Source organism: Gymnoscopelus braueri (genome assembly GCF_963280865.1).
Source record: "Gymnoscopelus braueri genome assembly, chromosome: 7".
NCBI lineage: Eukaryota > Metazoa > Chordata > Actinopteri > Myctophiformes > Myctophidae > Gymnoscopelus > Gymnoscopelus braueri.
The window spans coordinates 17,010,617-17,023,116 of NC_137608.1; the positions used below are offsets into that span (position 1 = coordinate 17,010,617).

At 42.5% G+C, this 12,500-nt stretch overlaps 1 protein-coding gene across 1 annotated transcript in view; it reads right to left on the minus strand.

The window, feature by feature from the left end:
- The window catches only part of adgrd2 (adhesion G protein-coupled receptor D2), a gene marked incomplete at its 3' end in the record, with an annotated part of 29,974 nt that overhangs the window by 7,413 nt on the left and 10,061 nt on the right, over window positions 1-12,500 (minus strand). Inside the window, exons 7-17 of the mRNA XM_080433494.1 lie at window positions 11,473-11,584; window positions 10,122-10,259; window positions 9,602-9,710; window positions 8,530-8,635; window positions 8,256-8,308; window positions 7,282-7,408; window positions 6,520-6,623; window positions 5,691-5,793; window positions 4,742-4,895; window positions 2,873-3,006; window positions 1,566-1,681 (exon numbers count right to left, since the gene is read on the minus strand). Of these exons, the coding sequence (XP_080289620.1) occupies window positions 1,566-1,681; window positions 2,873-3,006; window positions 4,742-4,895; window positions 5,691-5,793; window positions 6,520-6,623; window positions 7,282-7,408; window positions 8,256-8,308; window positions 8,530-8,635; window positions 9,602-9,710; window positions 10,122-10,259; window positions 11,473-11,584 (1,256 nt within the window). The remainder of the gene's footprint in view (window positions 1-1,565; window positions 1,682-2,872; window positions 3,007-4,741; window positions 4,896-5,690; window positions 5,794-6,519; window positions 6,624-7,281; window positions 7,409-8,255; window positions 8,309-8,529; window positions 8,636-9,601; window positions 9,711-10,121; window positions 10,260-11,472; window positions 11,585-12,500) is intronic.

Below are 12,500 nucleotides of genomic sequence, written 5' to 3' on the forward strand. Positions count from 1 at the left end.
AAGGGGGGTTTACGTTGCATTGCTCCAATCAGAACATCTAATAAATGTATTTCCAAATCAGATGGTGACCCACAGCATATCTTTGTTGACACTGTCATGGACAAACACAATCATCTCAGCCTTTAGCCTTGACCCAGTGACATCTAGTACTTCAGTGATGGCGCTCTGACAACAGACACTTTGGGATCGATGTGTCCAACATGCCACATAATGAACAACACCTTTCTCTCCATTTAAGCCTGATGTGAGACGTTGTGAGCTGCCTTGTACATCAGATATTTTCACCGTGTAACACCGGTGCACACAACTAAGTATCAGTAAGGCATTAATATCAGTACGCTGAACAATGGTTTATTGTAGGATAAAGTGTTACACCTATTTATGTGCTAACAAGATTTACAGCTGCAACTTAGCATTACATTCAGAGACATGTGTACACACGCGCGCGCACACACACACACACACACACACACACACACACACACACACACACACACACACACACACACACACACACACACACACACACACACACACACACACACACACACACACACACACACACACACACACACACACATCAACATTTTAGGACGCCGATTTATGAACGCCATCTTTTAAAATGTTTGCAATTTTTCACAGTACGCAAAAAGCAAAATAAATAAAAATCCACAAGCTTGTGTGCTTGTAGATCTGCTATTTTTCGGTGCACGACACCAGCACGTAATTAAGTGCAAATCAGGCATAAATCTATCTCTAATCCCTAAACATAACTTCTAAATGTCTAATCCTAATCCAAAAGTGAATGTTATTTTCTAATTCTAAATCTTTTGGTCGACATTTGGCCCTCACAAGTATAGTAACACACACACACACACACACACACACACACACACACACACACACACACACACACACACACACACACACACACACACACACACACACACACACACACACACACACACACACACACACACACACACACACACACACACACAGTCTGTTGTGCTTGGACCAGGTGTTGGGCTGATAAGCCCCTACAGCTCCCACAGCAGACTGCCCAACCATGACTCCTTCTCTCTCACACTGTATCCACTGGCTGGTTCAACCCCAGTCACACAAGGAGGAGGAGAGGGTGAGTGAGTGAGAACGGGACAGAGGAAGAGGTGTACAGAAAAGTTTAGGGAGAGATCATGAGACAAAGAGAGGAGAGAGTGGGGTGCATGCAAGATGGTTTGTGTGAAAGAGAGAGCACACAGAAAGAAGCATATAATCACGAGAGATATAATTAATGAGATAAGGCATATCGGGAGTGTGAGAGAGATAAAGTTAGTGGAGAGAGAGTGAAAGAGGGTGAAGGAGCAATGTGAGAGAGAAGGTGAAAGAGAGAAAGAGAAAGTCAGTGGTAAGGATTCTTAATAAAGGAAGCATTAGGGGAAAAAAGAGAAAGAGGAGAGACTTGAGCCAGGGAAATAGAGAACGAAGAGAGAAAGAAGAGAGAGAGAGAGTGAGAGAGAGAGAGAGAGAGAGAGAGAGAGAGAAGGGGGGGCATTATGACTCACCAGGTGAGGTCAAAGGTGTGCATCTTGGAGGCGGAGCTTGGAGTGAGCATCTTAGCGCGCCGACGAGCGCTGGAAACGGTCACCATGACAACCCGACAAAGCACCACTGCATTGACCTATAGGCATGCGGCAGGATAAACAGAATGAATAATATGGCAAAAGCAACAAACCAGCAATGTGCCCCTGCTGCAAACTGACATGCATCATGGAGTCAACATGGGATGTAACCAGCGGTGGAAGAAGTACTGGCGTTTTTTACTTGAGTAAAAGTATCAATACCATCATGTAGAAATACTGTGAAAGTCCGGTATTAGAAATTTACTAGAAGTACAAAAGTATTGGCATCGACTTAAGTACTAAAAGTAAAAGCACTCATCATGCACAATATCCCATTTCATGTTTCCAAATGTATAAAAATCCTTTGAAAATAGCAGATCTACAAGCTCACAACGCACCGCAAAGCGACAGGTTGTGCACATGCTATTTTCAAACAGCCATGGCTGAAGTGGTTAATGTATGTAACTAACTAACTTTAATCCAAAATAGTGTACATACAGCATATACTGTATTGCAAAAGTGTTGACTGACCTTCATTATTCACATTTTTTGTTTGAATTGTTAATCTTTTGTTAATTTAATAATATAATTTTTCATTTAAATAATTACAAATTTAAGGCACATGGAAAGCTGAAAGGGAGACCGAAAATAGAAGATCTACAAGCTCACAACACATTGTGCGAAGTATGAATAGGGCAACTGTATACACTACATATCTGCTGCCGAACCTCACGAGACAAACCAACCTTTCCTCAACTAAAGGACCTCAGGAAACTGATCAATTCACTGACAATTCAATGATGAATTCTTACATTTCATGCCAATAAAATTGTATTTCTATTCTGTGCATTTCTTTTAGTAAACGATGGAGATAACGGGATTGAATTAAAACGCCACAGAGGTTATGGTTTACATTTGCCTACAAAAAGAGTTACACAGCACAACACAGAATGTGAAAGAAGATACAGCATACATACGTGCACACACACACCTATGCTCACACATACATACAGTATATACAAACACACATTTTAACCACTTCAACCCTGACTTTCCTATTTTGGGCATGTCATTATACAGTAGGCGGGAATTTTGAAAAACGTTTTGAGATTCTAGATAAGCAATTTTTTTTAGAGAAATGTGTATGTTTTTTCAAATAGGGTTTAATTTAAAACACATACAGTACACACATGCACACATCCATGTACACATACATAAACAGTAGGCTATAGAGAAAGGATAGTGCATACCGCCAACACAAATATGACAGGACCTACGAACGCCCAAATCATATCAGTCTTCACGTTGAGCCAGCAGTGGCTATCTGCCTTATACTTGTCCAGCGATACCGACAGCGTAACGCCGACAATAAGAACAGGCAGTCCTGTAAAACAATTAAACAAAAAAAGATTTCAACAACACCTTCCCCCTAAATGTAACACTGATTAAAAGCAGTACGTTTAAAAAAAAAACAGTGTTTATATAGTGGTAGAACAGGGGCTGCCTCTACAGTCCACTTGGCAGACGGTCTTATTTAGTCTGCTAGCGAACATTTGGGACAGCTGCGTCACACAGGCACCTAAATATCGAGTGCTTGTGTGTCGTCGTGGAAGAGAACGTGGTGTTCCTAGCTTAATCATCGCTGTCGAGTGGGAAACCTTGTATGTCCAGAACCGTTACTTTTCCCGGGAATGAAATGGTCAGAAATGGTGATGAAATAGCAGATCTACAAGCTCCCAACAAGCGATGCGTTGCAAACTTTATAGATCGTCTATTTTCACTACTTTAGCTTGACACTCTTGTATGACAAAGCAGGGCATTAAAGTGACGAAGGAAAGAGAACTGGAAAAGTTGAGATATGGAGATACGAGGTTTCTGCCCGACAGAGACATTATATTATATTATACCAGAGAGATTTGGGAATAAAAAACAGCAGCATGTAGCAGGATGTTTTGGGGACTAGGATAGAGGTCAGCCAGTGTATCTCGATGACACGCTAATGACAAAATCCATCACACACTGGAACCAAGAAGTAAAACATTTTCCAATTATGTATGGATTTCACTGTATAAACTAAAACGTGGCAGAAGACTGTAACTGTGTGCTTCCTCCTCTGGTCTACCACCATCTTGGACAAAGCCAACTGAGCCAAGAATTTACTCTTAAAGGACGACTTCACCCATTTTTAACCTATCTTCATATAATTGGTCCTCACTAAAGCTCAGGATAAAATGGTAAAAAAAAATCTACTCGGTCTACAGTATGTCTCATAGCAGGGCTGTGGACACTTCAGAAACCCGTCTAGCAGTGACATCATCGTTAGGCTTTTTTTATTTTCAAAAAAGATTTCAAATATTTTATTTAGATTAGCATTTACGCGAGAACAATGGCTTCCATTATAGCATGATAATTTTCCAGGAATAGAAAGCCTGCCGTTTCTATTAGCTTGGATTCCCCATCGATGATGTCACTGGTAGGCGGGTTTCTGAACTGTCCACAGCCCTCCTCTGAGACACAGAGCGACTGGACAAAGATGGTAACAATGGAGAGAGAGATGACTGTTTTGAAACAGTAACTGTACAGGTAGCAGAATGGAATTGCACGGTGATGACATCACGAGTGTGAGCCTAGTTGTACATTATTATTTATTTATTTTGTATTTATTTTTTGATGCCTATAGGTATCAAAAAATTAATAAAAAATCACATCCCACGGGGAACCTCAGTTTTACAGCTTGAGTGAGGGGTTAGGTGTCTTGCTCAGGGACACTTGCTGAGAGCTGGAATTGTACCTGGGACCTCCGGAACCTCCGGAGTCCTCACTAACCATTCAGCTATGGCCGCCCCATACATACATTCTGTATTGACAGAACTTGGTTGGACATTTGTCTATAAATGTACATAGCAAAAGTCTAGCGTTCAAAAACAGGTATATTTGCAAAGCTCTGGAAGACTCTGGAAGTTCTACTGTTAACAGCGACATTTAATGTTATATTGATTTAGCTGTTCGAAAACAGATTTCAAAACTATGAATGAGTGTACTTTAATATGACATCTGGGTGTATGTTAGAAAGCCCTCAGAAACACACAGAGCGAGCACCAGGCCGTCTTAGGTCTTACCCCAGCCGATGACGTAGTAGAGCTTCATCCTGCGGTCCTCGCTCATGTTCACTGTGACCACTTTGCTCCAGAGCAGCAGGCCCTCCACCAGCATCCAGGAGAAGGAGGCCATGAAGAACAGATGGAGCAGGGCAGTCACCATCAAGCACGCCCCCTGGTGGCCACAACATGGATGGAAGGTCAGGGACAGAGCTATAGCCGTTGCATGATATTGCCATACTTTTTGCATATAATGTGGTTCTCGAGCATTTTCATGTTACAGACACTTTTCCAACATAGCCAATCTACAAGCCTGACACAAATAGGGCTTAAGTGTTAAAAGCTTCCTCTCTTTGCTGGGGACCCCCTGGAACCCCCTCAAGGACCCCCCTTTGAGAACCAATGCCATATACAGCTAGAAAACTCAACGCAATTTCTTGGGGTAATTAAAGGCTGCGACAGATGGTCAGCTCTTGTTATATAATATCAAATCCCTTTGAAGGTTCTGGCACAAGTATAAAGTATAAATCAGGGGTTAGGTAGTCTCTCAAAACAGACAACTCTTCTACAATCTTTGAATGCTACAGGGAGTAGCAAAGGTTGTGACAGGATGCTGTCAACTGTTTTGTAATTTCCATTCATGGAAATATATCAACATAACTTTAAAATGGGATAGGTTAATGTTTGAGACTTTTCCATTCAAAATCCATTCAAAATGGATACATAATGTCTATAGAATATGTGGCTGCGGTTTATGTAATTAATGTCGGTTTATGTCAACAATCTGCTTTTTCCGTGGATTGCCAACTTGCTAAACCTTTCGTATGTTTCCTGTATACACAGTACAATCCTCAGTGTTAATTTAACTGTGGACCTGTAAGGGTCAAACCAACCTATTAAATTAACAGGGGATTTTAATATTCATTTCCTACACTGTGTATACGTGTGTGTGTGTGTGTGTGGGTCTCACCTCATTGGCAGAAGCCCAGTCACTGCACATTAACAGCAACTGCGCGGTCCCCAGTGCCACGATCAGGTTCTTGTGCACTGTGGTGCGGTCTGACTTAGGGACGCTGCACATACACAAATTCACAAAAGCAACCGCACGCACACGCACACGCACACACACACACACACACACACACACACACACACACACACACACACACACACACACACACACACACACACACACACACACACACACACACAGTTGAAGCTGTATTTGTGACATACAGCTCTTAGAAACACAAAAAAACAGGTGTGAAATGCATTTCAGTCAGCTCCATACAGTAGATGGTATACGCAATTAAAGACAAGACAAACAAGACTAATGGGTACAAGGACAAAGTGCGTATGCAATTAAAGTTCCATACACACACACATTTCTGCCAATGAGGTGAGATCGCACGCACACACGCACGCATGCACGCACGCACGCACGCACGTTCCCACATTCTTCTCATTGGGTTACTACCTCAGTGTGGAGCTATTCACGTCTATTCTGCACAGCAGAACATTCAAATTTGTATTCTCTTTAGTTTTCCTTTTTTTATCCTGTTATGATGGTACCAAAATGTGAATCAAGTGATATTGAATGTTTTTCACCCTAAGGTGTTTTTCTGTGGACCTTTTCACACATGACAACATGAACATTCTAAATGGGTCTAGGTGAAATCACTTGAAATGAAGTTTATTTGCTGAATGTCGGTATAAGAAATAAAGTTGGGACCAACGCTGTTCCCTAGCAACACAAATCCACTGACGCGCGGCGTATTGTCCCGACGCTCGTAACTCACCCCACGGCGATGAAGAGGATGAAGGTGAAGAGGAGGCCACACAGAGACACTCCACTGCCGATGAACGTCAGCACCTGCAGGGCTTTCTCATTCTCCACACTCCTCTGACACATGCACACAAGCACGCACATGTACACAGATGTTCAGAACATTACATGCATGCACGAACGAACGCACGCACGCACGCACGCACGCACGCACGCACGCACGCACGCACGCACGCACGCACGCACGCACGCACGCACGCACGCACGCACGCACGCACGCACGCACGCACGCACACCTAACCAAGCCAAACAATACACAAGAACACACATGTACACGCATACAGTACAGGGCAGGCATACACCCAACCCACCCAACGCACGTCGCACACACGCACAAAAATACACACCCACCCAGGCATTACTATAATTGTGAGGGTTGACTTTATTTATTTCTCAACCCCTGACCCTCACTAATACAGGCCTAACCACTCCACTAACCTTAACCTAGCCTTAAACGCTCACTCACACACACACACACACACACACACACACACACACACACACACACACACACACACACACACACACACACACGGCTCCAAGCACTGGCACAAGCAGTAGTAGGTGAAAGCTCCTGAGATAAAAAGATATATATTGGTTGATATACTTTGTTGTGAACTTGTGAATGGTGTTACGCACTGAAAATGGCCAATCTACAAGCTCACAACGTGAGCTTGTAGATTGGCCATTTTGGAAGGCGTGTGTAGGTTGTTACCTGGACTTCATAGACCTGTAGGAGCAGGGCAAAGTTGGTGGTGTGATTGCAGTAGCACACAGTGGAGCCACGTTGTTTAGACACCACCTCACAACCCCTGGTATTCCACCAACCACCAGCGTCAGGACTGCAATACAAAAAAAATGCATGGGTTTCCGAGGCTAGGACTGCAACAACACACATCACAGTTTTAATAGAGATATTAGTAGAGCAGGTCTCTCTCTCTCTCTCTCTCCACACACACACACACACACACTCACACTCACACTCACACTCACACACACACACACACACACACACACACACACACACACACACACACACACACACACACACACACACACACACACACACCACACACACACACACACAAATGAAAATATGAAGGAAAACCCTGAATAACTGAGTGCAGAAAGTTGACAAATCCATCCGCTTCCATACAATTGTACTAGATGATAGGACCAGTTAACCTTGATTTTGGATCAAGGTGACACAGGAAAAAAAAGGATCTAAGTCACTATGAAAGAAGCATAGACTTCTATGCCTATAGAATCAATGCCGATATGCACTGAAGCTGTTCTGGTGGCTCATGGTGGCTCAACACCTCACTAAAACACTTTATGTTGGTTTTTCCTTTAATTTACCAACAGTCTTATATATACTGTACACTATATCTATATTTACAGTATCTCTGTCTGTCTGTCTGTCTGTCTGTCTGTCTGTCTGTCTGTCTGTCTGTTTGTCTACACAAACAACAGTATATACAGTACACACACTCACTCACTCAGACAGACATGGTATGCATGCACACTCATAGGAATGCAGAGAACAGGAATGTCTCCCGGTCAACAGTTGTATGGTACTGTATGTGGCGTTCATCACTGCTCCTTGATGCAGGGAGCAGGGAGACAGCCTTGGTGCTATTGACAACTTACAGTTGTTCAAGTTCTTCTAAAATATTCACAGCTACTTACGTGAGATCAAAATCCCAGAAGGCACACACTGGCTCGTGTGAAAGGGAGGGATTCTATGGACAACATAAAGCCATATGATTATCATTATTTCACAGAGAATATAAACTGTCTAGCTTCATACAATACTGCACAGCAAAGTATAGCTACATGTAAATTATCGTTTAGATTCTCAGAGAAAAGGGGAGAAAAAAAGAAAGCATTTACTGTACACAATCTGTACGGAATTGATAAAGAATCTATAAAGTATAGACGTGTACATTGTTACTGTACCAACCTGAGGCTTGTGTTTTAGCTGGAAGTGTACAGCCATGCTGATGGGCTGGTCATCAGCCAGAACTGTGGTGGAGATGATGGAGGAGCCCAGAACAGTGCCCAGGTACCTGGTTCAATGTAAACATGACAGGTGGATAAAGCCATTAAGACCTGAGGCCGATTCCATAAATGCCTTCTTCTAAATCACTAGTTGTCACACTTTCAAGATTTTTCAACATTTAAAAAAAAATAGCAGATGTGCAAGCTCGCAGTGCGGCACGAAGTGACGCGCTGTGAGCTTGCATATCTGCTATTTTTTAATCGTCAATGCTAAAATAAAGAATTACACGGATGCTTCCCTGGTTTTAATGGGTTAAAAAGTATACGAAGAGTGAAACATATATATTTATATAAAGAAAATAATTAAAAATGTATCTGAATTAAAATGATCAATTTGGGGGAGGGCTAGAAATGTTACTTTTGTCTTTCAAAAAAGTAGAAAAAAAATGCAAAAAAATGCAAACTCACAATGCGTTGCGATGCGTTGTGAGCTGGCTTAGCATTTTTTTTGCGACATTGTATTAAATAGGGCTTAATTGTGACCAGTTCAGAGCCTAGACTCCACTCAACTCTGTATATAGTATACTGCCTTTTATTCTGAATAAATCTCAGTGTTTCGCATGAGTTGAAATATATCTGCTATCTATCTGTTCAAATGGATGGTTTGATGGAAGGCATGCACATAACATAAACACATATTCCAAGCCTTCTTTGTTTTAAAACCACTAAAACTTCATTGTAACTCTCCACTGTACAAAGGTGGCATGCCATGCATGCACTGTATGTACTGTACAATAGACCCACAGTTAGGGTAACTGGAACGTGAATGGAAGGTACCCAACCTGGCTGTAAAGGTCCTAGTGTCCAATTTTGTCTTAGGACCATAACATACAGTAATGATGGCACCTTTTCAAAGTGGGCCTTTAGTGACAGAAATACTGTATTTGGCAGTGTAGCCTACCTAATGTATAACTGAACTGGAACCATGATGGATATTTCTGGTTATAACACAGTACATTAAATGTGGTGTTTACCTTTGGCTTCCATCAGTGACGATAGGAAACATGGTGATGTTCTCCTCGGAGTTGAAGAGTGGACGCAGCGAGCCATACCATGTGTTGACCAACGTGAGCTTACGGAAGCCTGGGTCGAAACGAAACCAACAATGATTTGTGTGAATTGAGCAACTAGCACCAGAAAGCAGAAATGGAAAACAGTGCTGAGTGGAAAATAGAAAATATTAGCCGCCGGTTATGACGACCCATTGTGAATAGTTGTGTATGTACAAAGGAAACACAACAATATGCCTCCATCTGCACTTCAATACAAGACCTTGGGGAGAGTAAGTGGGTGAAGACATGCCACACATTCATTCAGTCTTAGTCGTTAGTGCACTGGGTGCTGTGTGCATCTGTAAGACAGAGGTTAATAAGTGCCTCCGTTTGTTGCGCAAGAAACATCAGTGGAGGGATTGATAAGTGTTTTTTTCACTGTGTTGCAGAACACACAGAAGAGGGAAGAAAAGTGGCTGCATGGCGCTCTTGGCGAGCATACCGTTGTTATGGAGATTGTGAATCATCTGAGGTGGCACGGAGATGCAGTCCAGGTTGGTCTCTCTCTCCATCTCCGGACCGCAGAAGGTAGAAGCCCTGGACCCGCCTTCCTCCAGAGTCGTCTGCTGGACCTCCAACTCTGAATGACAGGTCAAGTGAGCTCAAGTGACATTTTATTTAACCTGTAACACTTATATGTTTATACTTTTAAAAAGCTACGATCCATAAGCATGCCGTCTGTTTCAAATGACTTTTTTGACTTTGTCAACCAGTCTGTGTCCTACCTGACAACTGGGTTGACTGTAAGAGGTGAGAGATTACCTCCAACCGCTGAAGATGTACTAATTAAATTGTATTAACATACTCCACCATACAAATTGGTTAAAAATAATGCTTTATTCATTCAAATAAGCCCTGGATTGTAGCTTTAAGGGTTGGACACAAGGCATCGTAAGCAAGCACATCAAAAGCCATTATAATAGCTGTTATCACCAAATATCATAATATATTATAATGCAATGTGAATTCAGCATGATCATATCATGATGCTTTTAGATTAGGCTATATATTTCCCTTGCACTCATATTTTCAAATAAATAAGTATCATTGGACCTGATATGGCAATTTCTGAAGGGTTCTTCTTTCTGATATCATGGTATATAAGCTTTTCCAAATGCTCAGTAAGGTCCTTTGGGGTTCTTTCTATTGCTTTATGAAGTCATTTGGAATGCATGTAGTTATGGATGTACAATTGTTACAGGTAAATAGAATCATGTCTCACACAAAACATATAACCATGTCTCACCGGCATGATGCCACACTGCACAATGTGAGACAGCTAAATGGTTCGTGAAATAAGGCATCGTAGGCACAATATGCATGTATTCAGTCAGACCAGAGGCAGGATAACACATCCCTACCAGCCATAAAAATTAATGATCAGAGGGGGGATATCAGAAGTGGAGGCATGGATCCTCTTAGCAGACCTTGTATAGAACTGTACTTTCCTTTCCTTTTTTAGTAAACTGCTAATAAAGTATTCAATCAATCGGCTGCGACGCTGTGTGAGCTTGTAGACCTCTTTTGAAAATAAGGCTTAGATAGTTAAGGGACGCGTGAATGTGTGTGTGTGTGTGTGTGTGTGTGTGTGTGTGTGTGTGTGTGTGTGTGTGTGTGTGTGTGTGTGTGTGTGTGTGTGTGTGTGTGTGTGTGTGTGTGTGTGTGTGTGTGTGTGTGTGTGTGTGTGTGTGTGTGCACGTGTGTGTGTGTGTGGGTGTGTGTGTGTGTGCGTGTGTGTGCGTGTGTGTGTGTAAATGTGTGTGCGTGCTTGCTCATGCACACTTTTAACTCACTGATGTTGGGAGTGTGAATGAGCAGGCGGTCATCCCCTGCCATCAGCCGAGGGCTCAGCCTGGTCACCATTCGGTCAATACTCTTGACCACGTCCATGGGGCCGCTCACGACCTGAAACACAGGGAGCAGCACTGTCACAGCAAACTGCACTCAACCGATTTGCCCTCCTCCTCGAAAGCAGCCATGAAAGATAGGAGAGGTTTATTTCATTACGGCCTTTCAAAACGAGGTACAATCGCAGCCGCTTTCAATGCAGCTTTTTTTTTACCGCCCGCAACAGTCGGCAAGCAGTTTGGCTGGAGAGGGCGCGCACACACACCGTTTCAATGAAGAGGGCCTATAATGTGTGGCACAATCATGGATTTTTAGCCCTTGTCTGTTCTGAACTCCCCCGCCCCCCCCCTTTATGAATTCAATACACCTCACCTAAGACCTCATCCCTGCAAAAAGTACTCTGCGAGAGAGACACAGACAGAGAGAGAGAGGGGGGAGAGTGGTGGTGGTGGGGGGGGGGGGGGGGTGAGAGAGAGAGAGAGAGAGGAGAGAGAGAGAGAGAGAGAGAGAGAGAGAGAGAGAGAGAGAGAGAGAGAGAGAGAGAGTTTGTGTATGAGCCACAGTGTTTCAGTGTTGTTCTTATCCATTCAGTCTGGGCAAAGGTGGCCTTGGAGCTCTGAGAGTCCTTGGGGAGGGCGGGAGGGGGTGGGGGGGGAGTATTGGCTAGAGGAGGTGAACGCTGATAGAGGCAGAACACTTGCCATAAGGTACAGTAACATCGATGATCTATTCATTTTTATACTTTGTTATGAATTATAGATTTTTCTTTTATTTGTAAAGTATATTTGAAAAGAGGTGCCGTGTTTAGAGGCTTGAATGAACGCTATTTACCACTTGTGAGCCAAGCAAGATTACTTTTTAATATATATATATATATATATATATATATATATATATATATATATATATATATATATATATATATATATATATATATATATATATATGCCACTAAATGTGAAAATGAATGTTT